This window comes from Nanorana parkeri, unplaced genomic scaffold, assembly GCF_000935625.1.
Source record: "Nanorana parkeri isolate BGI_ZX_2015 unplaced genomic scaffold, ASM93562v1 scaffold3167, whole genome shotgun sequence".
Classification (NCBI taxonomy): domain Eukaryota; kingdom Metazoa; phylum Chordata; class Amphibia; order Anura; family Dicroglossidae; genus Nanorana; species Nanorana parkeri.
In genome coordinates, this window is record NW_017309435.1 from 29466 (window position 1) to 55867 (window position 26402).

Below are 26402 nucleotides of genomic sequence, written 5' to 3' on the forward strand. Positions count from 1 at the left end.
TCCGAATCACATAGTAAAACAGTACGAAGCACATAGTACAGCAGTGCCAAGCACATAGTACAGCAGTGCGAAGCACATAGTACAGCAGTGCGAAGCACATAGTACAGCAGTACGGAGCACATAGCACAACAGTACGAAGCACATAGAACAGCAGTACTGAGCACATAGTACAGCAGTGCGAAGCACATAGTACAGCAGTGCGAAGCACATAGAACAGCAATGCGAAGCACATAGTACAGCAGTACGAAGCACATAGTACAGCAGTACGAAGCACATAGTACAGCAGTACGAAGCACATAGTACAGCAGTACGAAGCACATAGTACAGCAGTACGAAGCACATAGTACAGCAGTACGAAGCACATAGTACAGCAGTACGAAGCACATAGTACAGCAGTACGAAGCACATAGTACAGCAGTACGAAGCACATAGTACAGCAGTACGAAGCACATAGTACAGCAGTACGAAGCACATAGTACAGCAGTACGAAGCACATAGTACAGCAGTGCGAAGCACATAGTACAGCAATACGAAGCACACAGTACAGCAATACGAAGCACATAGTACAGCAATGTGAAGCACATAGTACAGCAATGCGAAGCACATAGAACAGCAATGCGAAGCACATAGTACAGCAGTACAACGCACATAGTGGTGCTTGCCTCCTTTCAGGCACCCTGTCTCTTATTGTAACTTTAGATGAAATCATTTGGAGATGGGGAGTAGTCACTGCTCTAACTCATTCACTCCTAAATTAATGTCAGCTTAAGCTACTGAACCCTGTACTGAACAGGCTTTTTACAACAAAGGAGCCAAGGAAATAAAGGAAAACATGTGAAAAGGAGACAAGAGCTCCACCGGCTGGCTGCATAAGAAAATGCAAAATATGTACTGTATATGCTATATTGATATGCTTGTGTCAGAGTGTTCTCCCTGCCTCTATTATCCTGTGTTACAGGAGGAAGCCATCAAGACAGATTCAGAATGCCGGTGTTAGCAGTACAATTCATGATTTTCTATGGATTTCCTAAATTCATTGTTGTTTTTTTTTATATCAGTTATGTTTGGCTATCAGGTTTTAAAATGCCTATTTTAAGGCTACATATATCAGGCATACATATAATCCTAGCACTTCTTCCATCACAAGTGCTTTTCCTACATGACAGGTTCTCTTTATTAGGTAGTCTTCCAGTGTTTCCATGCAGAGTTCATATAGGAAAGACATTTTATGTTCTTGTTTATACAGCAACAGTTGTTGCCGCTGTCCAGGGTTATAGTTATGTATTACCTGCAAGGCAAACACAACACAGAAATGTGCCACAGATATCAACTGTTTATTCAATATTAATTTATAGGGCAATGAAGGTAAATATGTCACTAAAAGCCAAATAAACCATCAGAAATTATCAACTGATCTGACTAATAAAACTGAAAGAAAAAATCATCATCACATACCCAAGCTAATTACTGAATGTAAACCACCCATAGAATCGTAGTGCCGGGTTTGTCAGATGATAGTTACACAAATATTTATCAAGTCACTATATTCAGGAAAATACATACTGAAACCTTCATTAGCAAAACATAATAAACCAGTGCAAGTCAACTTACTGGATGCAGGAGGACTCAAGTGCGGCCACCCCTGACATCAAAGGGTCGCATGTAAAGGAAAGAATAGAAAGCTGTAAGACTGCAGACATGCAACAAGAGAGGATCAAAGACTGGAGACATGGTGTAGCAGATGGTCAGAGACTGTAGGCATGGTGTAGGAGATGGTCAGAGACTGCAGACATGGTGTAGCAGATGGTCAGAGACTGCAGAGATGGTGTAGGAGATGGTCAGAGACTGCAGACATGGTGTAGGAGATGGTCAGAGACTGCAAACATGGTGTAAGAGATGGTCAGAGACTGCAGACATGGTGTAGGAGATGGTCAGAGACTGCAAAAATGGTGTAGGGGATGGTCAGAGACTGTGGTGCCTGCCCTGACTACTTCATTTCTGAAACATTACAAAAGTCTTAGACCTCTCCTCATCTCCATACCCCGCCCCCCTCATCTTCATAACTCCTCTTCTTCTCCAATCCTACCAGCAAAGACTACAAGAAATATTACAATACATTAGATCCTTGGTTCTCAACGGTGGGTTGTGACCCAAAAGTAGGTTGCAACCACGTGTTCAGTGGTTCCTCGACATGCCTTCCACTTTTCTAGCTGAAAGGCTCCTCAGCCTCCTGCTAGTGCAGCAATGTCAGTTCTCGCGCCAAGCAGCCATTCAAAATATGCTGCCTGGTGCAGAGTGTCAGCTTGAGATGGCGTGGGCTGGGGCTATGGCTGCGAAGGAGCCCCATTCATACATGCATTGCTTACGGCTCCCTCGCATATCCTGTAGAGGTGCCTGGACTGGAGTGACGCCAAATTCTGGCTCCCGACACCTCTACAGGGCGTGCAAAGGAGTTGTACAAGCAATGTACATATGGATGGAGCTCCATCACAGCACAGCACAGCAACCAACACTGGACCCCAGGCTGAGAATCCACTCCAGTTCTCGTAACATAGGAAGACTGGGTGCATCTTAAAAAAAAAATTACAAAAATAAAATGTTTCTTTTGGAGTGTCTATATGTGTGTGAGATTGTGTCTCTGGTAGTGTGTGTCCATCAATGTTTTTGAGGGCCTGTTCACACTAGTACAGTGCGTTAATTGAACAGACCTGTGCCATTAACACACTGTACCTACTATGCGTGCTGGTGTGGGAGGTCCGTTGCATTGCTATTAATTTGAATAGCACCCCAAACGCACCTCCCGCCCACAGTTCAATCACCCGCACTGGAATGCACAGTACCGCATTTCATGTTCATTCCGTTGCAGTGTGACTCGGGTCATGACTTAATAATGACCAAGGACAAATGTGGGTCCCCAGGTTACACAGGTTGAGAACCCCTGCATTAGATGGTCCAACTCTATGGCATTGACCAAAAACATGCAATATGTAACCCTTAAGCCAACTAAAGAGTAAGTGAAGATTTCAACTCATTGCTTTGTAGCCGTACAGTGTATTATGCAGACTCGAAGCGTGAAAAGACGGCTCAGTTTTTTTGCTACACTGTTTGACAAGCTCGGCACCAACATCGTCCTCATTGCAGAAACTCTATAGAGAAGGATTTCACAAACTCAAATAGTAAATTTTTATATGAAATGGAAATCCAAGTAACAAAGAAAGTTATCGTACCTTTTTTTACTTTTTTGCCAAAACTTCTTGCGACTTCCTGCAGAACAGCTGCTCCAGTAGTTGGATCTATCCCACCAAACACCCAGGAATCTCGATGGCCTCCCAAAATGATATAACGATCTACAGAAACATCAAACAAGAATGATATGAAGAATGCAGTGCAGTCTGCTAGGAGCGTCGAGGAAATACAGTTTCTTAGATTGATGCAGGCCTCATTCGGACAGCGTAAACGCGGGCCGTACACGTCAGTGCAACATTGACGCCCGTAGCAGGCCGTTCCCGGGAGCACAGGTGCTGTATGTAGCAGCCTGTTCTTCCTTATGGGAGGACACGATCGTATGGATAGGGGCGTATTTACCGCCAGGCAAACTAGGCGTTTGCCTAGGGCGGCACCCTCCGTGGGTGCCACCGTACGCAAACACCTAGTGCTGCGGTTCAGAAAAGGGGAGAGAACTGGAGGCCATCTTAGTGGCGGGGACGAGGACGGCGGCTTGCGGGGACGCGGATGGCGGCTTGCGGGGACGCGGACGGCAGTATGGATCCTGTCTGCGTCAGAGCACGGTCACCTGGAAACACACTGATGTGCAAATGACAGCGTACGGCTGCGTCCTCCCATAAGGCCTTCAAGTGGTTGTAAACCCCCCCCAAAAATAGTAATACAGCCTGCTACAAAAAAATTCTCACAGCAGGTGCTCATTTCTTTCACAGGAATGTTATTAATATCAGAAAAGAACGATACCTCCAGAGGGACGACATGAAAGAAAAAAAAAAACCACAGGAGTTGAAATACTGTTTACAGTTGTGTGAAAAAGAAAGTACACCCTCTTTGAATTCTGTGGTTTTAAGTATCGGGGCACAATAAAAATCAGCTGGTCCTCATTGGGTCTTAAAATTAGGTAACTACATTAAGTCAAAATGGCATTTATATACCTGCAATAAATACATATTTACATATACGGTACATTCACATCAGTCCCTGCCCTCAAGGAGCTTACAATCGAAGGTCCTTACCTTACATACGCATGCCAGGGCCAATTTAGACAGGAGTCAATTAACGTACTAGCATGTCTTTGTAGTGTGGGAGGAAACCCACATATGCAGAGAAAATACGCAAACTCCATGCAGATGATGCCATTAATGATGATTCCAATGCTGCTTGGCAGAAGTGGTAAGCGATATGCCAATGTGCTGCTCCTTTCATGTTCATCTAATTTATTATACAATTTAAAGGTATCTATATACTAATTTCAGCGAACCTCCTCCTGAAAATGTTGTGCTTCCCCAAAACAAGCTACATCAACAACTGCAAATCCATCATCCAGCTAAATCAAGAGGTTTTCTAAGGCCAGCGTCACACCTGTGCGGACCGTGACCGCGCGGCAATCGTGCACGATACCGTGCAGATTGCCGTGCGGTCACAAGGTCCCCCACAACCGCCAATCACACTGGCGGTGGCACTATTTTCTAATGGCACCGCAGTTGCATCGGGCGGATCGCGAGGATTCCGCCCCTGCAATCGAAAATGATTGCAGCTAAAACAACTGCGTGTCGTGCGTCTCAAAAAAAGGTACATGTACCTTTTTACTGCGATTGACGCGCAGATGTAACCCCATTGAAATAAATGGGGCAGCGCGGCAATCGCTGTCTGCATTGTGCACGAAAGGAAAGATTTACTGTATATATCTCTGGGCTCCATCTAGTGGCCTTAATGCGGTCTTTTCCTGAAAAGAAAATATATAACGTTTGTCTTTGCCCCACATTTAAACAGAAGGAATGTACATACAGTTGTGCAGGGCGAATGGCTATGCAATTTTTTTTTATAAATACACCCCTTTTAGTTTGCATCTGAATAAATAAAACAATACACTTCACATCAATACATTTTAAATGAATATACATCCCTTCCCATGAGATATTTCCTTATATCAAAACACAAGACACTATCGTATACCATCAAATCACATTCTGAGGCTCATACCTGGTTCCACGGCCCCTCGGATGGTACCAATGACATCATAAATCCTTGTGACTTCATTGTTTGTGTAAACATGCATTCTTACCTGCCTGTGACAAATAAAAGGGAAACCATCATCATGTTTAAGATATATTAGTTAATATAATCAGTAATATTATAATATTTTTCCTGAATTATAATATTTCTACATTGCTAATCTGCTAAAAAATTACTTTAATAATAAATCTGCAAATACAAACAGTATAGTCATACGTGCTCACCGGAGATTTGTGATTCTGGAAAAATATGGTAATTTAGTATAAATCAGACTTACGGGTAAAAAGAAATGGCAGTATTACAGTGTTGAATCTAAACGCACACTCCGGCATTGGCTCTGGAATATTATTTTGTCAATAGAATGAGTCAAAAGTAACCAGATTTCAAAGGGCTGCCATAATAATGATAGCAAGGGTCATAGTAATAAGAAGACATTAGATGACGCAGGAGCAGTTCTTGGCGTAAACAAGCCTCCCATCCATTCCAATCAACAATCTGGGACACATTCAAGATAATTTTTCACAAAGCAAAAGTCCACATGGAAGCTTTAAAAGATGTACAATTCTCTAAATCCAGGACTGTATGTGGTGTCCCATGCGGTAAAGCAGGGGTGTCTCATTGCTACATAGTACGCAGGAAGAGATTTAGAAGATTAGCTTCCATATTAAGTTTTTTCATGTATGCGATTCCTTTTAAGCTCTACCCACAGTTCTTCCAAGCATCAATTGTGAGATTTAGCTTCCAATGGTAGCGCATTAAGGACGCTTCCACTCGCTTATAACTTCTTTTAAGGGCTTCCTTGCCCACTTTTATTAAATGAACATTAACAAAACGATGTAATTACCCTCGCAGGGGTTCTTTATCCCAGAAATACAGGCACATCCAACCTCCTGGCTTTCATTCACAGCACTGCTGCTCCAGCCTCAGGCCACTGTCTGTTCCTCCAGACGGTCTCGTGCTAACCTGCACAATAGGTCCCACAACCCCGCAGCTCCCTGCTGCACTGGCCTCCACTCTGACTCCTGAGTGGAGTTCTCCTGACTCACAGGTGGGGCCCTGAACATAAGCCAGCATTCTTCTCATAAGGGCTGTGCCCAGGTGCACAATGTTTCAGTGCTGGTTACCCCTAAAGCCTGGACCCAGGAATGGAGATTTCATCCCTCCCAATGTTCTTTGAAATCTCCCAGTTCCAGGAACCCATGCCAAATCAGGAAAACCTGGGAAGAACTGCAAAGCCAGCTCTTTCCCAGTCAACATTTGCACTTTCTGGAACTGCTCAGCCCCCCTGGCTGAGAGACCTGGGTGACTATATTGCCAAAAGACACCCTGGCATTGCCACGCACTGCCACACAATGTATAGCTGGGTGGTGGAAAATGACACTCTCCAATGAGCCTGAAGGTGGCGGGTGGGTGAACCAAACTGGGTTGCCACCAATCCCAGGCTCATCACTAATTCTAGTTCCAAAAAGCAGGTGCCACAATCACACATTTCTAAAAAAACAATGGGAGGTGCAAAGCAAGCTGCTGTGCTGTTTAGATAAACAATAGTGCTCTGGAAACCCTTTGTCATGTATTAAAGAAGTCTTATCATACATATTTTCTGTTCTCCCAATCCCCCAGGAGAAAAAGTGCATGAAGCACTTTGTCCCGTTTTCATCGGTGCTGTGAATACTGGGCTAGTGCTGCTCAGTAGGAGATGAATACCTAAGTAGGTGAACATTCGAGGCCAGCTCCATCACTACTGATGCAAGAGGAGGTGTATGCCAGCGCAACTGTAAACACATACACAGGGCTTTCCTTACAGCACAGGGGATGGCAGGAACAGAGCTCTGCTTGAGCGCCACAAAGTGAACGCCCACAAATCGGGCTTCATGCAGGGGAGGAGCTGACAGGCAATAACAGCAGCCATAAAGATGTGACTTACTGGAGAACTCGGTAGATGGGGAAGCCTTCCGCACACCTTGCAGCAATCCAGGCCTATGTAGAAAATGGTGCTCGCAGTGACAACCACGGATGGCACTGTGTAGACACAGAGTAGAGACATTTTTCTGCCCTGAGGAATGAACCCTGTGTGGTTCCGAAACATTGGCTTGCTGTTACTGTCACGTTTTGGCCAATTAAATGGACATGTTTGATGATATCATTGAGTGCTGGTGATTTGTGTCTTTACTGGGAGGAGAACTGTTCAGTTCTTTTTAAAAAAACGTAAATCAATAGACCAGCTGTTATTTTTGTTGTTGATGAAACCTCTTCTTTAATAAAAACTATGATGAATATGGGACATTATTGTAGTGGTTTTATATAGTTCTTTTTTTTTTTACCAGGGTCTATGTACTATATTTGCTTTACAAATACTAATTTAAAATCTGCACAGTTAGGAGGTTTGGGCATAGACTAAAACAGTATTAAAAACAAGTATCTGTGCTACCTGCTTGAATAGTTGCTCACAAATCCAGGTCACAGTATTACAGTGTTGAATCTAAACGCACACTCCGGCATTGGCTCTGGAATATTATTTTGTCAATAGAATGAGTCAAAAGTAACCAGATTTCAAAGGGCTGCCATAATAATGATAGCAAGGGTCATAGTAATAAGAAGACATTAGATGACGCAGGAGCAGTTCTTGGCGTAAACAAGCCTCCCATCCATTCCAATCAACAATCTGGGACACATTCAAGATAATTTTTCACAAAGCAAAAGTCCACATGGAAGCTTTAAAAGATGTACAATTCTCTAAATCCAGGACTGTATGTGGTGTCCCGTGCGGTAAAGCAGGGGTGTCTCATTGCTACATAGTACGCAGGAAGAGATTTAGAAGATTAGCTTCCATATTAAGTTTTTTCATGTATGCGATTCCTTTTAAGCTCTACCCACAGTTCTTCCAAGCATCAATTGTGAGATTTAGCTTCCAATGGTAGCGCATTAAGGACGCTTCCACTCGCTTATAACTTCTTTTAAGGGCTTCCTTGCCCACTTTTATTAAATGAACATTAACAAAACGATGTAATTACCCTCGCAGGGGTTCTTTATCCCAGAAATACAGGCACATCCAACCTCCTGGCTTTCATTCACAGCACTGCTGCTCCAGCCTCAGGCCACTGTCTGTTCCTCCAGACGGTCTCGTGCTAACCTGCACAATAGGTCCCACAACCCCGCAGCTCCCTGCTGCACTGGCCTCCACTCTGACTCCTGAGTGGAGTTCTCCTGACTCACAGGTGGGGCCCTGAACATAAGCCAGCATTCTTCTCATAAGGGCTGTGCCCAGGTGCACAATGTTTCAGTGCTGGTTACCCCTAAAGCCTGGACCCAGGAATGGAGATTTCATCCCTCCCAATGTTCTTTGAAATCTCCCAGTTCCAGGAACCCATGCCAAATCAGGAAAACCTGGGAAGAACTGCAAAGCCAGCTCTTTCCCAGTCAACATTTGCACTTTCTGGAACTGCTCAGCCCCCCTGGCTGAGAGACCTGGGTGACTATATTGCCAAAAGACACCCTGGCATTGCCACGCACTGCCACACAATGTATAGCTGGGTGGTGGAAAATGACACTCTCCAATGAGCCTGAAGGTGGCGGGTGGGTGAACCAAACTGGGTTGCCACCAATCCCAGGCTCATCACTAATTCTAGTTCCAAAAAGCAGGTGCCACAATCACACATTTCTAAAAAAACAATGGGAGGTGCAAAGCAAGCTGCTGTGCTGTTTAGATAAACAATAGTGCTCTGGAAACCTTACACAAACCTCATACATATTTTCTGTTCTCCCAATCCCCCAGGAGAAAAAGTGCATGAAGCACTTTGTCCCGACTTTGTCATGTATTAAAGAAGTCTTATCATACATATTTTCTGTTCTCCCAATCCCCCAGGAGAAAAAGTGCATGAAGCACTTTGTCCCGTTTTCATCGGTGCTGTGAATACTGGGCTAGTGCTGCTCAGTAGGAGATGAATACCTAAGTAGGTGAACATTCGAGGCCAGCTCCATCACTACTGATGCAAGAGGAGGTGTATGCCAGCGCAACTGTAAACACATACACAGGGCTTTCCTTACAGCACAGGGGATGGCAGGAACAGAGCTCTGCTTGAGCGCCACAAAGTGAACGCCCACAAATCGGGCTTCATGCAGGGGAGGAGCTGACAGGCAATAACAGCAGCCATAAAGATGTGACTTACTGGAGAACTCGGTAGATGGGGAAGCCTTCCGCACACCTTGCAGCAATCCAGGCCTATGTAGAAAATGGTGCTCGCAGTGACAACCACGGATGGCACTGTGTAGACACAGAGTAGAGACACAAATCACCAGCACTCAATGATATCATCAAACATGTCCATTTAATTAGACAAAACATCACAGTAACAGCAAGCCAATATTTCGGAACCACACAGGATCCCTTCCTCAGGGCAGAAAAACATTTTTCTGCCCTGAGGAATGAACCCTGTGTGGTTCCGAAACATTGGCTTGCTGTTACTGTCACGTTTTGGCCAATTAAATGGACATGTTTGATGATATCATTGAGTGCTGGTGATTTGTGTCTTTACTGGGAGGAGAACTGTTCAGTTCTTTTTAAAAAAACGTAAATCAATAGACCAGCTGTTATTTTTGTTGTTGATGAAACCTCTTCTTTAATAAAAACTATGATGAATATGGGACATTATTGTAGTGGTTTTATATAGTTCTTTTTTTTTTTACCAGGGTCTATGTACTATATTTGCTTTACAAATACTAATTTAAAATCTGCACAGTTAGGAGGTTTGGGCATAGACTAAAACAGTATTAAAAACAAGTATCTGTGCTACCTGCTTGAATAGTTGCTCACAAATCCAGGTCCAATATTATAGGAGACATTAAGATTTCCTTTCCATGATTTTGGTGGAGCTGGTCCTCCCATAACACTGTATAAAAAAAAAAAGGCTTTAATGTTGCTGGGTTGTATATCTCTGTATAAAAGAAGGTTTGGTTTAATCGAAACTCTCACTTACTTGAGTATCTTTTCTGCATCATGGTAACCTATAGGATGTACAGGAATGCTGGGCAGTCCCACTCCTTCATCGGCCTTGTATCTATACATAAACTCTGACAGCACAAAAAACCCAAATACAATCTTGTTACACAAATGACAGATCCTTATACAAAGTCCAACATTAGAAAGCAGATGCCTCACCCATTCAAATCTCCAGTAACTGTATCACTTTTTGTTAGAGGTTTGGCTGGGAGTCTTGAAAAAGGCCGTATGCATAACACACAAGATGGAGGTATCTGTTAACTTTGCTATCACAATTAATGGACACATACACTAATATTATGGTGCTGTGAACACTTTACATGTGGTCGTAATAGTCTTTCATTGTGCTTTTACAAAGTTGAAATAACTGTATTTACACAATATGATTTCTTATTTTTCCTTATATGGTAAAATAAGCTGTGGATTACCGTGATCTTTCTACAATGGGGAGGTGTTGAAAAAAGAAGGGGGATCATAGGTGCGGGTCAGTGACCCCATGGAGCTGGAAAGTGTCATGCATCAGCTATTTCAGGGGCTCCAAGTAAAAGTTTTCCATCTGTTTCCTCTGTAAACCTGAATTTTCCCTTTTATCCTTTCATGAAGTGAAACATAGCAGTATCAGTATGTTAACTTGACAATTGTAGGACTAATGTGCCTTAAAGTTTTTTTTTAATATATTTATTTTTTTACATTTTATTTTGTACACTGTTTAAAGAAAAACTATGTTCAGCTTTTTTTTACTGCATTGAAAATAGGCACACTGCAATCTGATGAAGGCTGGAGCTTGCACGTAATCACTACAAATGGTCATCATATACTTGGAAACCATGCTGCTTGGTCCCTGATCTCTAGGGGAAGATCCAAAGCTTTTGCAGATCAAAGAACTAGGAACATGTACAGGTGACCATTCCTACAGCTCAGCTAGAACATTAAATCTCTCAAAACATATTGTTCCATTCCTGATAATGTTAGCAGTCAGACTGCAAACACCCAGGGGTCAGAAAATGAGGTCACTGTTAAATAAAGTCTGCATTTTGCAGTAAGCAGGCCATGCTATCTAATCCAGAAACATAACTTTTTCCCCCCATCCGGTGTCTACTATAAATGCATATCTCTTAGTGATTCTGTAACTTTTCAGTATTCCTTGTTTTACCGACCTTTAGCAGGGTAACCTGGAGTTAGAGGGTCTCCAGCTCCATTCAGATTCAGCACATTTCCTCTCTGGGCTCCACCACCAGGTAAGTTCCAGCCTTCTGGATAGGGTTTAACGCCAGGGGAGCAGTAATCAGCTGGATCAGAAAACAGGATAAGTCCTTTGGCACCAGCCAAGATGGCATTTTTTACCTGTAAGGAGGAATACAAAACTGGAATGGGCTGCAGTACTCTTAAAGTCAGATTGATTAGGGCAATGCAAAGAGCAGTGATAATGCACAAACAGTGGTGACCCATAGCATTCAATCAGAAGTCATATTTCACCAACCCCTCAACTTGGAACTCAAAGGGGGTGATTTACTAACCTAAACACACACACACACCAGGTGTGTGTGATTTTCACACAGAAAAACGTATTTATCAACCAAAAAGTCTCTAAAAGAATATTTCCACTAATGCCATATATGGAAAAATCATGCACATGATGCATATATAATGCTGCTTCACAGTTTAGACAAAAATGGTTAGCTCATGCATTTACATTCCTTGCATTCATCAACGCAAGCAACACAACATAGAGCTAATTTACACAACATCACCTTGGAATTCCTTCAGGGCTTTGCACAACACACCTGCTGGGTGTGTACACATTACAAAGGTGTTTAGATTCCAACCATAGATCATGCTGGGAGGGAACACACTGCAGAGGTGTATACACGTTCGTGGTGTGTTTATAAGGTTAGTAAATCAACCCCAAAGTCTCTGTGGGTTAATGCGTACTATCTCTGAAACTACCAAAAGGGAGAGGGAAACATCCAAAGTATTGCTATTGCATGACCACAAATCTATGTCACATAGCGCTGGGGTGTGTTGCTAATTCCTATCTTTGAAAGGGAACCTTGTAATTGTAAGCTTATTTTGACTAGCAATGCCACCAAATCAAGTTCGGTGGGATCAACTGTTCAACCCTAATGTATATTAAGATGGAAATGTTTCCAACTTTGGTTCTTCGCAGCTCTTGCTAGTCTTAGTGTGGAGGAGGGACAAGACCTGGAAGTGTTCCCTCCTCTTGTCATCCTTTTGCTGCAGCACCACTAAATGGCTATTTGCACTGCTTCTCCTTCTCTCTGAGCTCTGCTGTATAGTAGACTGCAAGAAGCCGATACCAAGTAAAAATTCATGTATGTGCGGTACTTGTATTTAACAATAAATTTCATCAATGTATTAATGATTACTGAGCTGCATTATTGTGTGTCCCTGGAGTTCAGCTAAGATTGAATAAGTGTTGAAACGCCCATGAAGTCTCTACTTCGGTTTGTATACCCACTAGGGTGACCCACCCAGTTTGCTCTGGTGCCCATTGTCTGTGGTACAGGAAGTGATGGGAAATCCAACATTTTACAGTTGGCACAGGAACAAGGAGTCACCTGTACCAGCAAGAACTAAAAAAAAAAACAACAAACAAACCAGGCAACATGACAGTGGTTCCAAAAATTCCTTAACGTGAGACTAAATCCAGGACTTAAATCTTAAAAATACATTATTATTATACAGGATTTATAGAGCGCCAACAGTTTGCTCAGCGCTTTACAAAATTGAGGGAGACAATACAATTAACAATACAATTTCAGTACAGGACATAGGAGGGCCCTGCTCGTGAGAGATTACAATCTAGTAGGAGGGGCAACTGGAAAGGTAACAACTTTGAGATGATTTAATGGAAGAACTGAAAGTAATGGGGTGGAATAGGCCTCCCTGTAGAGATCAGTTTTCAAGGATCGACTAAAAGGTGGACAGAGTAGGAGATAGGTGGGCAGATTGGGGTAGAGAGTTTCAGAGAATGGGGGACACTCTGGAAAAGTTCTGAAGACGAGCATGCAAAATGGTGACAAGATAGCTGAAGAGAGGGAGGTCTTGGGAAGAGCGAAGGGGGTGGTTTGGGTGGTATTTTGAGATAAAATGGGTGATGTAGGTTGGGGCGGAGTTGTAGATGGCTTTGTATGTTATTGTTAGTATTCTAAATGTTATATTCCTTAACTATTAACAAAAATGTATTTTATTTGTGTATCACTGGGCTGTAGATCGTCAAATCATCTCGGAATTGGTGCTGACACTGTCCTTCCTTCTGGAGGGTGGCTACTTTTGTTCCCCATGGTCCCTGTGTGTGTTGTAAAGCAGCCACCACTCCAAGCTCACTCGCGTGATGGACTACAATTAGTATTCCATCACGGAGCGAGCTTGCAAACGTAGCCACCCTCCAGAAATCAGCATGATCACCAAACAAGAGAAAAAAGAAAGAGTTTCCCATTCCTTGACTTGTTAAAATTCTTCAACTCACCTTATCCTCACCCCTTTCCCCCTACATTTTTCTTTCTGAATGTATCCATACATTTCCAGAGTTGGTGAACAGAGGAAAACAATACAAGACAGAAAACATTCTCAGGGGTGTCATTATGATAATAAAGCCCGGAGTACAGCCCCCAAATCGCAGACACGGCTAAGATGTAACTGAACAATGTGCTGACTGGTCTTCTTCTCCCACCCATGAACTGTTGAGTGAGACGTAACAGTTGGTAGACCTCAGCAGATCATTAACAGAAGATCTCCCCAGTAATTGGTGTGGAAGGGATAATTACATCATGACAGACTTGAGTTCAAGTTGTCAAAAAGGTCAGTTGGTGAGACTTTTGACCTGGTGGCAAGCCAGAGATGTAGCACAAGATACAAACTCACTTACACATTAAACCGCAGTTCAGTGGGGCAGGTTACTAAATAAATTAACCAGGTTTTCCATACATTCCAGGAATAACAGCTTGGGCTGTTTGAGTGGGGGTTACCACACATTAAGCAGAGGACGCTATAAGCAAAAATGCTGTTTTAAGCGGGAGTCATCACTTTATTTAAGTTGAGCTATCACATACTTAATCAGGACACCAGCTGTACTTAATTGAAAGTGTACAATTGTTCTACAGCCTGAAGGACCAGTGTGCCATTGTTATGAGGCCCAGTAGACTCAGGTTTTATTGTTCTGGATTCTGATAGACCAGTAAGCCATTATTTTGGGACTCAGAAGACAAGGGTGTCATTGTTCTGAGGCCCAGAGAACCATTGTGCCATTGTTCTCGGCCCCAAAGGACCATGATACCAATATTCTGGGGCCCTCAGGATCATTGTTCTAAGTCCCAGAGGACCAGGGTGTCATTTTTCCAAGGCCCAAAGGACCTTGTGTGCCATTGTTTTTTTAGGGCCCAGAGGACCAAGCTGCCATTGTTCTGGGGCCCTGAGGACCAATTTGCTATTTTTCCTAGGTCTGGTAGAGCAGCATGCCATTGTTCTCGGGCACACTGTTACTTATTAAGGATTCAGAGGACCAAATTGCCATTTTACTGGGGCCCTGTGTGCCATGTTCTATTGTTGGACCTTGTTGGATGGGACCTGGTAACAAATGGCCACTGTTCTGGAACCTTGAGTAAAAAGAGCAATGAAAGTCTATACTTTATGTGTTAGAGATCATTAGTTCCTTATCAAGTGATTGACTGTAATCTACAGATCTGGTAATGGCCCATTACGGTTTGTAAATCACAATCCACAATGCTGGGCATGTGCTGAACTGCTGCTACAATATAAACTCTCGTCTCATATATCTCTTTGAAGGTAGCCAGAAGCTTAAACTCCGTAATCGTCTTACTTTATTTCCTCGGAAGATCTTGCCATATCTGGCGATCACAATTTTCCCGGCGCAGTTGATACTCAAGTTTCTCTGCAGAAAGAAAAAGTCCTCGGTGCGAGCATAGTTCACGTACACCAGATCTCCCTGCAAAATAAACCTTAAATTATATTTTGACGAGTGCAAAAATGAGAAAAAAAACACATCAGCTTGCTTATATCGTTCAGTATCTAGTTACCCATGGCTAACCTTTGCAGCAGATGATAAACGATTGACGTACTAATCCCTCTGAACGTCACTGCAATGTGACAGTGTACTGAAAGTGCATCATTGTTCCATTGTTCTGAGACAATGTAGACCAGGGTGCCATTGTTCTGGATCCTGATAGCCCAATAGTCTGGGGGCACGGAGGACCAGTGTGACATTGTTCTGGGACCCAAAGGACCAGGATACCATTTCTCTGGGCCACGGTGGACCAGTGTGCTATTGTTATAAGGCCCAGCAGACTATTGTGCCATTGTTTTAGGGCCCAAAGGACCAGGGTACCAATATTCTGGGGCCCAGAGGACAATGGTACCATTTTTCTTGGGCCCAAAAGACCATTGTGTCATTGTTGGCCTGATAGATCAGCGTGCCATTGCCCTGTGCCACAGAAAACCACTGTGCAATTTATTATGGATAAAGAAGACCAAATCTCCATTCTACTGGGCCCCTATGGGCATTGTTCTATTGTTCTGGAAATTTGGCTATGGGCAGTCTTAGATGACAAAGGCAAGTGCAGCCTGTAGCAGTCACAACAAAGAGCTAAGGGTCTCTTCTATATGTTTTGTATCAGACTGCTGCAGAGACACTCCTACTCTTACACAGAACTTGGTGGTCCATCTCTGCAGCCTTCTGCATGAGCCTTTAATTTTAGGCTGCTTCTGGTGAGCTAGTTCTCTACTAATCGCAGGAAGAACCTTACATTTAGCCCCCATTCACACTTGTGTATCATGTAAATCCCATGATTTTGCGAACCTTCATGAAACACATGAAAATCGCGTATCATGCTTGCGGTGCCATGCACTGTTAATTGCACCCTAAATGTGCAAAGCAAGATGCATATTTTTCATGCTGTAGACATGCGACAAACACTTAAAAATAACATGGGACAAGCAAAGATCAAAAAGGCACATGACATGAGCTTCTTAGTTGTGTTGGTAGAGTGTAGGGCAGCTCACTTAAATAAATGGGCGACAAACACGCTAAAATGCAACAAGTGATGCCGCCCATCTCAAGGTTGAATAGGACCTTACGTGGAATATCTCGTCTTAAGCTTCATTTGGACCTAAATGGGCAAAAAATCCGAAATCTCAATGGCAATGCAGTGTATCAGCTGGTACTGTGTTTGTGGTGTAGCACTGGAGGGCTGGGATCAATTCTCATTATGGGTTTTTATTCATGAAATTGGTATTGGTACCCAATTCTTTGTGGGATTTTGCCAAGAGCTCTGGTTTCATTCCACAAAATTGGATTCTACTTAAATCGGTCCGTGTGCGTGTGTGTGTGTTCATAGGACTATTAGCTTGAAGCTAGAAGACTGCACAACGTAACATTCACAGTCTATGAATATAAAACAAGCATGTAGACATGAAATATGTCCAGACGCCAAGGTCAGACCTGCTTACCTCTGGTTCCCCCTGAGCCGAAAATGCATTATATGGAGGGACTATATCTGTGAAGTTTTCATATCCTTCTGGAGGTGGTTCTGATAAAGAGGTGTTAAATACCTGGAAAAACAAGAATTAAAATATTAGAATTTAAATATTTTATTGCGGACTCACCCGGGACCTGGACATGGGAGGTGCTGTCAGTTCACCTTTTCATTTTTTGTGATAGGTAAACATATCCTTTTTTTCTTCAATGGTGGTGGCTGAAAGTGTATCTAAATAAATATGAGACATCAGAGTTTGAAACTTTAGCCCATTCCAGGACTGGGGGGGAGGAAGCCAGATCAACGTATCCCTCAGGTTTCCCACCCCCTCCTCCATCTAAAATATTTGAGTGCAGTTTTTGTTTCCTTCAAAAATGTTAATCAGAGTGCCACCCGACTGGAAATAATACTTTCGGATAAACATAGAAGAACAATCAGCTTACCTCTGTTCCATGTTCGTCAATAACAGAGATATAATTGGGCTTGCTGCTGTTGGGATAAGAGAGCAGGACGTCATAATGGACTAACTCTGCACTATCCAGACCAAAATCCCTCCATTGGGCTTGGATTCGTTGGGCCAGGTTGAGGTTCTGCTCTGTCCCGGCCAGATGAGGAACTTTTGTGAAATCCCTGAAATAATGAGACAATAAAAAAAGGTAAAAAAGAGGCAAGAAAGACACGGGCCTACGCTCCTGAGCTATGCAAATAACTGAATGTCTGGAACACAGTCTTGTCTAATTAGATCTCGGCTTAAGAACAATATTGGGGAATTAAAATGTTTGGAATATTTTCTTGACAGGGGATGCAGAGGACTAAACTATGACCACAATGTGTAATATAGGTATGCAAGAGAACACTGTATAAAAAGATAAATGCAAAATATATTATTATATACAGTACATATGCACCGATTTCCTGGATTGTAAATTGTACTGGCCCCTAAAGTGTATCTGAACCCAACAGCAAAAATATAATATATTTACAATACAAGACAGTGTGCAGCATGTAATGAAAATAATTTCTTACTGTAAAAACTTTTTTATGTTTTCCACCTTCATTTCCAATATAAGCTCCTTTCGGACATCTATTGGTTTATGGTAGGCATTCATCCGATCTTCTGTTGGCTTGACGAGCCATCCTGGGGGCAAAATAGCAAAAAATGTCATGGAAGAAAGAAAGAAAAACAAAAAAAAACAAGAACAGAAGAAGAACTCCAGTGCCATGGAAAGCCATTGAATCCCACTAAACCACTAAATCCCACCAATGACCCCTTTAACATTGTTGCCCAGCAATGGCAGATCTGCAATCCAGGACCTGACGACCTGAGATATATGATGGCTGATTTGCTAAAAGAAGGAGAGGATGTTCACTTTGGAAAGTTAGTCTGTTCGCTTCACTTACCACTTATAGGAAAAGCAAAATCCTGTTTAATTATTTCATCTACTGATGAAGGGACCCTTCAGTTGGCAAAACATACAAAACACCAAGGTGGGTGGGAACTTATCCAAGAACGAGAACAATCTCACTTCTGAGGTCCTCAGCAAATACAAGATGAGGGTGATTCATTCCACCAGGGTCTAAATGTAACCAAAATATCACTTGTGGGTGGACTGACCTTTTAAAAACAAGCCTCGGTGTCGTCACCTATATGACGGTTTCCAAAAAGTTTCCTCTGTCAATGTTTTCCTCGTCTTTGTGTACTCTTTTCCTTTATAACCAACATGTGACACTGCTGCAAGCTATGTGCAAAGTTCCGTTTGGAATTCATTAGCTAAATAATAATTATGAGCTTTCATCTGTACCCGGCGAGATGTTTTGCTTTTCTCATCATAAGAAGAGAAGTCGTCTACAGTCACAGTAATGGAGCTTACTCTGAAACAAGATTAATGCCCCTTACACAACCGGTGTGCATTTTCTCCAACAAAACTTCCAGCCAATCAACATCTGACTTTGCCATCATTATTTTAAAGTGAGTAAGAGTGTGAATCCTTGCTAACAAGAGCACTGAGAGCCAGAATGAGTCTAGAAAAGTGAACCATTCTGCTTCACCCCTCCAACCCTCTTCAATCCATACCAACTTTATAAAGGGAAAAAAAAAAATTGAATTTAAAGTTATGAGTGTCAGAAGATGCTTCCTTGGCTCACGGTGTTAGCGGTCAAACTGCACATTATATATAGACAATGAACACTATACCTTCAACATGACCGACCACTGGACACAACCATAGTACAATGCTTTGACACTCTATGCATTGAACATTACACCCCCAACATGACCGACCACTGGACACCATCATAATACAATTCTATTACACTCTATACATAGAATACTGCACCCCCAACATGACCGACCACTGGACATCATCATAATACAATCCTATTAGACTCTATACATAGAACACTACACCCCCAACATGACCGACCACTGGACATCATCATAATACAATTCTATTAATTTTACACAGATTTGTTTATTTACACTTTAGTGTGTAGTTGGTTCACATAGACCGAGCGCAACATATTTGCTTTACATAATACAATTCTATTACACTCTATACATAGAACACTACACCCCCCAAAATGGCTGTCCACTGGACGTGATCATAATACAATTCTATTACACTCTATACATAGAACACTACACCTCCAACATGACCGACCACTGGACATGATCATAATACAATTCTATTACACTCTATACATAGACCACTACACCTCCAACATGACCGACCACTGGACATGATCATAATACAATTCTATTACACTCTATACATAGACCACTACACCTCCAACATGACCGACCACTGGACATGATCATAATACAATTCTATTACACTCTATACATAGACCACTACACCTCCAACATGACCGACCACTGGACATGATCATAATACAATTCTATTACACTCTATACATAGACCACTACACCTCCAACATGACCGACCACTGGACATGATCATAATACAATTCTATTACACTCTATACATAGACCACTACACCTCCAACATGACCGACCACTGGACATGATCATAATACAATTCTATTACACTCTATACATAGACCACTACACCTCCAACATGACCGACCACTGGACATGATCATAATACAATTCTATTACACTCTATATATAGAGCACTACACCCCCAATATGACATGACAATAATGGGGAAAATATCACCTGCAGGGAGACCATAGAACAGTGGTTCTCAACCTGTGTAACCTCAGGACCCACATTTGTCCTCGGTCATTAAGGCGTGACCCAAGTCTCACTGCAATAGAACGCATGGCATTAGGGCACCGCGCGCTCCAGTGAGGGTGTACAAACTGTCGTTGGTAGGTGCGTTTGGGGTACCATTCAAATGAATAGCAATGCAGCACACCTCCCACACACGAATGCATGGTAGATGCGATCGCATGGTGTGGGCTGCTGTGCTGTAGCTCAATCCATATGTGCATTGCTTACATAGCTCCCTTGCGTGCCCTGTAGAGGTGGCGGGAGCCAGAATGTGATGTCACTCCGGTCCAGGCACCTCTACAGGACATGTGAGGAAGCTGTAAGCAATGCACGTATGGATGGAGCTCCTTCGCGTCCATACCCTCAGCCCACTCCACCTCAAGCTGACACTCGGCGCAAGGCAGCATATTTTGAATGGCTGCTTGGCATGAGAACTGACAGTGCTGCTCTAGGGGGAGGCAGAGGAGCCTCTCACCTAGAAAAGTAGAAGGCATGCAGTGACCCACTGAACACGGGGTCACGACCCACCAGTTGAGAACCAAGGCCATAGACAATACTGGTGACTAGTCCTTTGACCTCTTTTATGGGCACTGCTTCCACATTTCAGTTCCTCTTTAACTCAAACACTTAGGGGCTGCTGTATAAACCTTACACCCAGTGTAAAGCTGATAGAATACTGTTCCTGCACCATTACCACTACTAGCTGGTGCTGAGGAGCAACTTCCTGTGCTCTCCCCTCTCCTTACTGTTATCAGTTAGCACTGTTGCCAGCTATCTCTGTGGGATACAGAACATGTTCCCTATTGTATTAAAAATGAGAAAAGGGGGACATGTTCTGCAGTGCTAACACTTCCTGTCCTATGGAGACCAATCTGCTCCTCCTTAGTACAGTACAGTGAGCGTTGCCACCTTGGGAGAGGATGTGCGTTACTGGCAGGATCACCAGGTGATAATAAAAGAGAAACAAGTAAAGGATGCAGCTGCCTTATCTAAGAACCAGAAAGCTGAAACATATTTAAAGGGCGAGTTCACTTTCCCCCAAGTAATTTGGGAAAATGTAATTACATGCTCTAAGCCCCCTCTCCTACTATACTTAGGTTTTAGCGAATGCTCCTTCCCCTCTGCCGGTACGAGTGTACTGTCCATACCAGTGCCGTGCCTTCTGTGCTGGGTGAGGCATCCTCCATCCCGCCGAAGCTCCGCCTCCAGCCCGGTAACCAAGCTGTGTGGGAGGAGGAAGGGAGGAGACAGGGGGGAGCCTCTCTCTCCCTCTCTTGCTCGTCACTGGTGAGGCATCGAGATTGATGTCCTCACTGTTTTTTTGTTTTCTTTTTTTTGATTGGAGAGCTTGGACCAATGGCTCTTTGCCATTGGTCCAAGCCATCCACAGAGCTCACGCCTCTAAAACAGAGTAGAGGCTGTGACAGCTCTTGCCTCGCCAAGTTAGGTTGCACAAGCAGTGGGGAAGCCCGCTTCTGTGTAATCCTAACTTAGCTGTCAAAAGCCGGTGTTCTATCAAAAGCTCCAACTCGACGAAATCTCCAACTACCTCCCTGCCGGGTACTTCCAAGTTCGAGATTTCGACCAGATGGCGTTAGACTGCAAAACAGAAAAGAGCTGGCAGGTGAAGCTGGGGATTTTTTGTGTTTTGTACTGCAAAACACAAAGACTGACGGAGCTCTGTACAGCTGCATTTTAACAACATTCAGCAGGTGGCAAAGTCAACGACTATTCTGAAAACGGATGCAATGATGCCTGCAATTAACAGGCAGCGCCCCGTCCAATGACAGCTTTAACAGCAGGGAGACTTTCCCTGCTGTGTAACCTGTAACAATGGATACAAAGCTGTCAGCTTCACACTTGAAGCTGACACCTTTTTTCTTCATAATACTAGGTGAGGCTCTGCCTGCCTCCTCTGACCGCACGTCCCTGGTCCATACCCCGTACTGCCGTCCAGTGCAGCCCTGCGCTATGGATTTTGAATTTCTCTTGCAAATTGGTCACCTGACTGCGCTGACCTATGAGAAGTGCCGCGCTGACCAATGAGTGCTTGCAATTTATGAGCGGAATTAAAAATCTGGACAGCAGTATGGGTACGGACAGTACACCCGTACCAGCAGAGAGAAGGAACGGTCACCAAAAGGTGACTATAGTGTGTGGGCGGAGAGGGGGCCAAATTTAACGGTGAATTCCATTTTCCCAAAATACTTGGGAAAGTGAACTAACCCTTTAATTTGTGTTTTTGGGCTTAGATACGCTTTAAAACAGTAACACCCTCCTATGAATGAAGAGTCTGCTTATACAAGCGTAAAATACCCCTGGAGCTGTTTACTGGGAGGTGAACACTAACAGGAGGTCAACACCCAAAACCTCTTCACCTGACTATACTTCTAAAATACCTTTCAAGGGCCCTCTACTACTCCACAGGTGCATCTATTTCCATGGAAGGATACAAGACCTGCAAGGGCAAAGCACTGGAAGCTGAACCCTGGGATAAGCAAATATTGTCTTCATACAAGTGTCATGTGTATCCTCATTGATTCTTGGTGAGCTTTGTGTATTTCTTCCAGATCTGTGCAGTAATCCAGTGTAAGCTTCCTGTAATAAAGACCAGTCACTGCTGCTCTCTCTCCTTGTGCAGGGTGACTGGTCTTGTCTACGCCCCCTCCTGTAATAAAGACCGGTCACTGCTGCTCTCTCCTTGTGCAGGGTGACTGGTCTTGTCTCTGCCCCCTCCTCAGAGCCGTCTTTAATGCAGGGCAAAAGGGGTAGCTGCCCAGGGCCCAGTCATTGTTGTGGGGCCCAAAGGGCAGCTGCCAAAGGTGGCTTTTGCAAATGGATAAGGGATAGGAAGCCTGCCAGGTGAGGGGACTACAGCCTGAATCAGGGCAGCATGAACAACCTGTAATAATAACTGGTCACTGCAGCTCTCTCTCTCCTTTTGCCGGGTGACTGGTCTCGTCTCCGCCCCTCCTGTAGTTTTCTGTTGTGGGTGGGGCCTGGTGAGCCCCTCCCACAGCTCTGCTTAGGCTATGTACAGCGCAATGATGATGTCACCGCTACTTTTCCTAGGTGATATCTGGGTTTACAAAGGCATTTGCTGCACATAAACTGGATTTGCATCCTTTGTGTCTATAGAGGAATATATTTAAATGGACCTTTTTATACCTGGAGCTTTAAGAAAAAGAAAAAAAAGAAGCGGATGAAGAAAAAGGGATCTAAAAAGTCTCATTATATTTCTGTCTTAAAAAAAAATATTTTTTGAAATATTTTTTTTTAACAATTTCCCCCAACTGAACGTTCAGTTTAAAATCAGCTAAACCAGCGCGGAGACAACACTGGGCCATGAGTGTGGAAATCCCAGTATTTGTTTACAGCAAACATTGACACAATATTTTTTTAAGTGTGACATATTACAAACATGACTTAGCAGCTGCACAAGGTGAACCCTAATCAGGAGTGTGAACCCAGACACAGGCAAGGAGCTCAGGACTGCAGATCTGATCATTAACAATGCTGAATACTACACAGCTGCTGCCAGTCCCTGATCTCCAGGGTGGCTGGCACAGTCACAGCTGGTGTGTCTTCCATATTGTGTCCTCCTGCAACTTTGTATCACTTGTAAAGTTTCATCCAACTCACCTACAAGGACTCCCAGGAGGAAGATGACAGCCAGAGAGAATATGACCACCACACAAGTGCGCTTCAGCCCCTTCTTCCTGGCCATGATCACACTTGGCTTGCTTGTCTCGTCTCTTCTGCGATCTCTGCATGAAACACACCATGAGAAAGTGTCACAAGCCAGGGCTTTAATGCTACAGGTGTACTCTGATGACACCTAGTGGTACAAACTGGTAATGCCGCGTATTCTGTATACCTGATGGGCTAGCCCCATTCAAGGTTATAGTGACACTAAACTCACTTAAATCTTACAAATTCATTTAAGTGTCTCAACTATTAACAAAAATGCATCTTATTTGTGTATCACTCGGCTGTAGATCCTCAAATCATCTCTGAATTGGTGTTGACACTATCCTTCCTTCTGGAGGGTGGCTACTTTTGTTACCCATGGTCCCTATGTGTGTTGTAAAGTAGTCACCGCTCCAAGCTCGCTCCCGTGATGAAGATTTAACTTCAATACAAATTAGTAAACTAAACGTGAGATTGTAGCCTATCACGGGAGTGAGTTTGGAGTGGTGACTACTTTACAACAAGCACAGAGAGAACATCCAAACTCCTTGCAGATAGTGCCCTGACCTGGATTTGAACCAGGGACCCCCAGTGCTGCACGCCAGAAGCGCTAACTAGCATTTTCAACCCCCATTCACGATTGCCCATTTATGACGGTTTTTGCACATTTGTCGAGAGTCACGCATAGAGCAGTTCATTCATTTCAATGAGATGCCCTACATGCAACAAATGCGGTAAAGAAGCTCATGCACCTTTTTTAGTTTCTAGCAAAATCGCGGTACACACTAGTATTCAGTGATATTGAAGATTTTATTACTCCATATCGAGGGTGACAACACTCAGTCAGATCTGGGGAATATAGAGTACTTCATATCGGGGTGACATCACTCGGTCAGATCTGGGGAATATACAGTAGAGTACTTCATATCGGGGTGACATCACCTGGCGAGGTCTGGAACATGTACAGTACTGTTCATATTGGGGGTGACATTACCCGGTAAGATGTGGGGAATGTAGAGTACTCCATATAGAGAGTAACATCACCCAGAGAGATGTGGGGAATGTTGAGTACTCCATATGGAGGATGACATCACCTGGTGAGATGTGGGGAATGTAGAGAACTCCATACTGGCCAGATTTAGGGAGTGTAGAGTACTCCATATCAAGCGTAACATTATCCAATGAGATCTGGGGAATGTAGACTACTCCACATCGGTGACTTCATCCGGCAAGATCTCGGAAATGCAGAGTACTCCATATTGAGAGTGACATCATCTGGTGTGATCTAGTAAAAGGTAGAGTACTCCATATCGAGGGTGACACCACCCGGGCAGATTTGGGGAAGGTAAAGTATCCCATAGTTAGGGTGACACCATCCGCCTAGATCTGGAGAATGTAGAGTATTCCATATCAAGAGTGACATCATCTGGCCAGCTCTGGGGAGAGGGGGAGATCTGGGGAATGAAGAGTACCCCTTATCCAGGGTGATGTCACCCAACGAGATCTGGGGAAGGTAGAGTACTCCTTATCAAGGGTGATGTCACTCGGTGAGATCTGGGGAATGTAGAGTACCCCTTATCCAGGGTGAAGTCACCCAATGAGATCTGGGGAAGGTAGAGTACTCCTTATCGAGGGTGATGTCATTCGGTGAGATCTGGGAAATGTAGAGGACCCCATATCCAGGGTGATGTCACCCAACGAGATCTGGGGAAGGTATGTAGGTAGGTGCAGTATGGCCAACGGCCACTAGATGCCCCCATGGGGCCCTGGAAATAGATGCAGCTCTGGCCTGGGGGAAACTCTGTGTCCCAGGAGAAGTTGATTTATAGGGGGCGCCCGAGAGGGGAAGTTGAGTTGTGGAGTTCAGTGCAGGAGAGCAGAAGTCTAAGACTATTTGCAGAGTCTCCGGAGGGAGACTGTTTCTTGAACATAGGTTGGTCCATGGGAAGGACAGGACCAGGCCTAGGACTATGTAGAGCTACAAAGATTCCCTAGTTTCCCCATAGGGGGAAACCCACCGTGCTAGGACTGACAATGGATGGCATTACGGAGAATAGTGAAGTGCTAGAAGACTGACGATATTTGCCAGTGGGCCTATGGCCGAAGTAAGACGTGGACTCTGGGCTGCACCTGGGCTGATGTACCTCTCTCTCTCTCTCTAAATTGTATCACTATGCAAGTAACAAGAATTGTGCCGTCATCCCACCCGGGGGTGGCTGATCGTATACTTTGTTTTGTTTATACCTTCAAGTAAAACCAACAAAAAGACTATCTGTGTGGACTGGTTCTTCTCCCTCCAACCTCTGAGAAGGTGGGGTTCTACAGGAGTGTGATGTTGGACTGTATCGTGGCTGTAACCATCTGAGGAGAGTAGGTGCGCAATGGGGCTATGCCTGACACAGGGTGCCATTCATGGTGGCCTTTCTCCCTAAGGGGGAGGAAGCGCCGAAGACCGCAGAGGCGGTTGAAGCCATGAGGCCCTGTGTACGCAGTACTACACGTGTGGGAGTGTTTGCACGAGGCCAAGGCCGTGGCCCCTGACCGTGGGGTGTCTGGTTTCGAGTTGCATGCACGGGGTTACCCAGCCAACCCAAAGGGAACACACACGCAACACCCCAAGAGTGGACCCCGCCTACAGGTAGATTACTCCATATCGAGGGTGATGTCACTCCCGTGAGATCTGGGGAACGTAGAGGACCCCATATCCAGGGTACTGTCAGCCAATGAGATC

At 43.9% G+C, this 26402-nt stretch overlaps 1 protein-coding gene across 1 annotated transcript in view; it reads right to left on the reverse strand.

The window, feature by feature from the left end:
* LOC108802840 (N-acetylated-alpha-linked acidic dipeptidase 2-like) overlaps positions 1–26402 on the reverse strand; it is a gene marked incomplete at its 3' end in the record, with an annotated part of 58970 nt that overhangs the window by 24204 nt on the left and 8364 nt on the right. Inside the window, exons 2-11 of the mRNA XM_018574693.1 lie at positions 23624–23748; positions 17773–17884; positions 17190–17376; positions 16721–16822; positions 15075–15200; positions 11392–11578; positions 10212–10305; positions 10029–10124; positions 5206–5291; positions 3228–3347 (exon numbers count right to left, since the gene is read on the reverse strand). Of these exons, the coding sequence (XP_018430195.1) occupies positions 3228–3347; positions 5206–5291; positions 10029–10124; positions 10212–10305; positions 11392–11578; positions 15075–15200; positions 16721–16822; positions 17190–17376; positions 17773–17884; positions 23624–23708 (1195 nt within the window). The remainder of the gene's footprint in view (positions 1–3227; positions 3348–5205; positions 5292–10028; positions 10125–10211; positions 10306–11391; positions 11579–15074; positions 15201–16720; positions 16823–17189; positions 17377–17772; positions 17885–23623; positions 23749–26402) is intronic.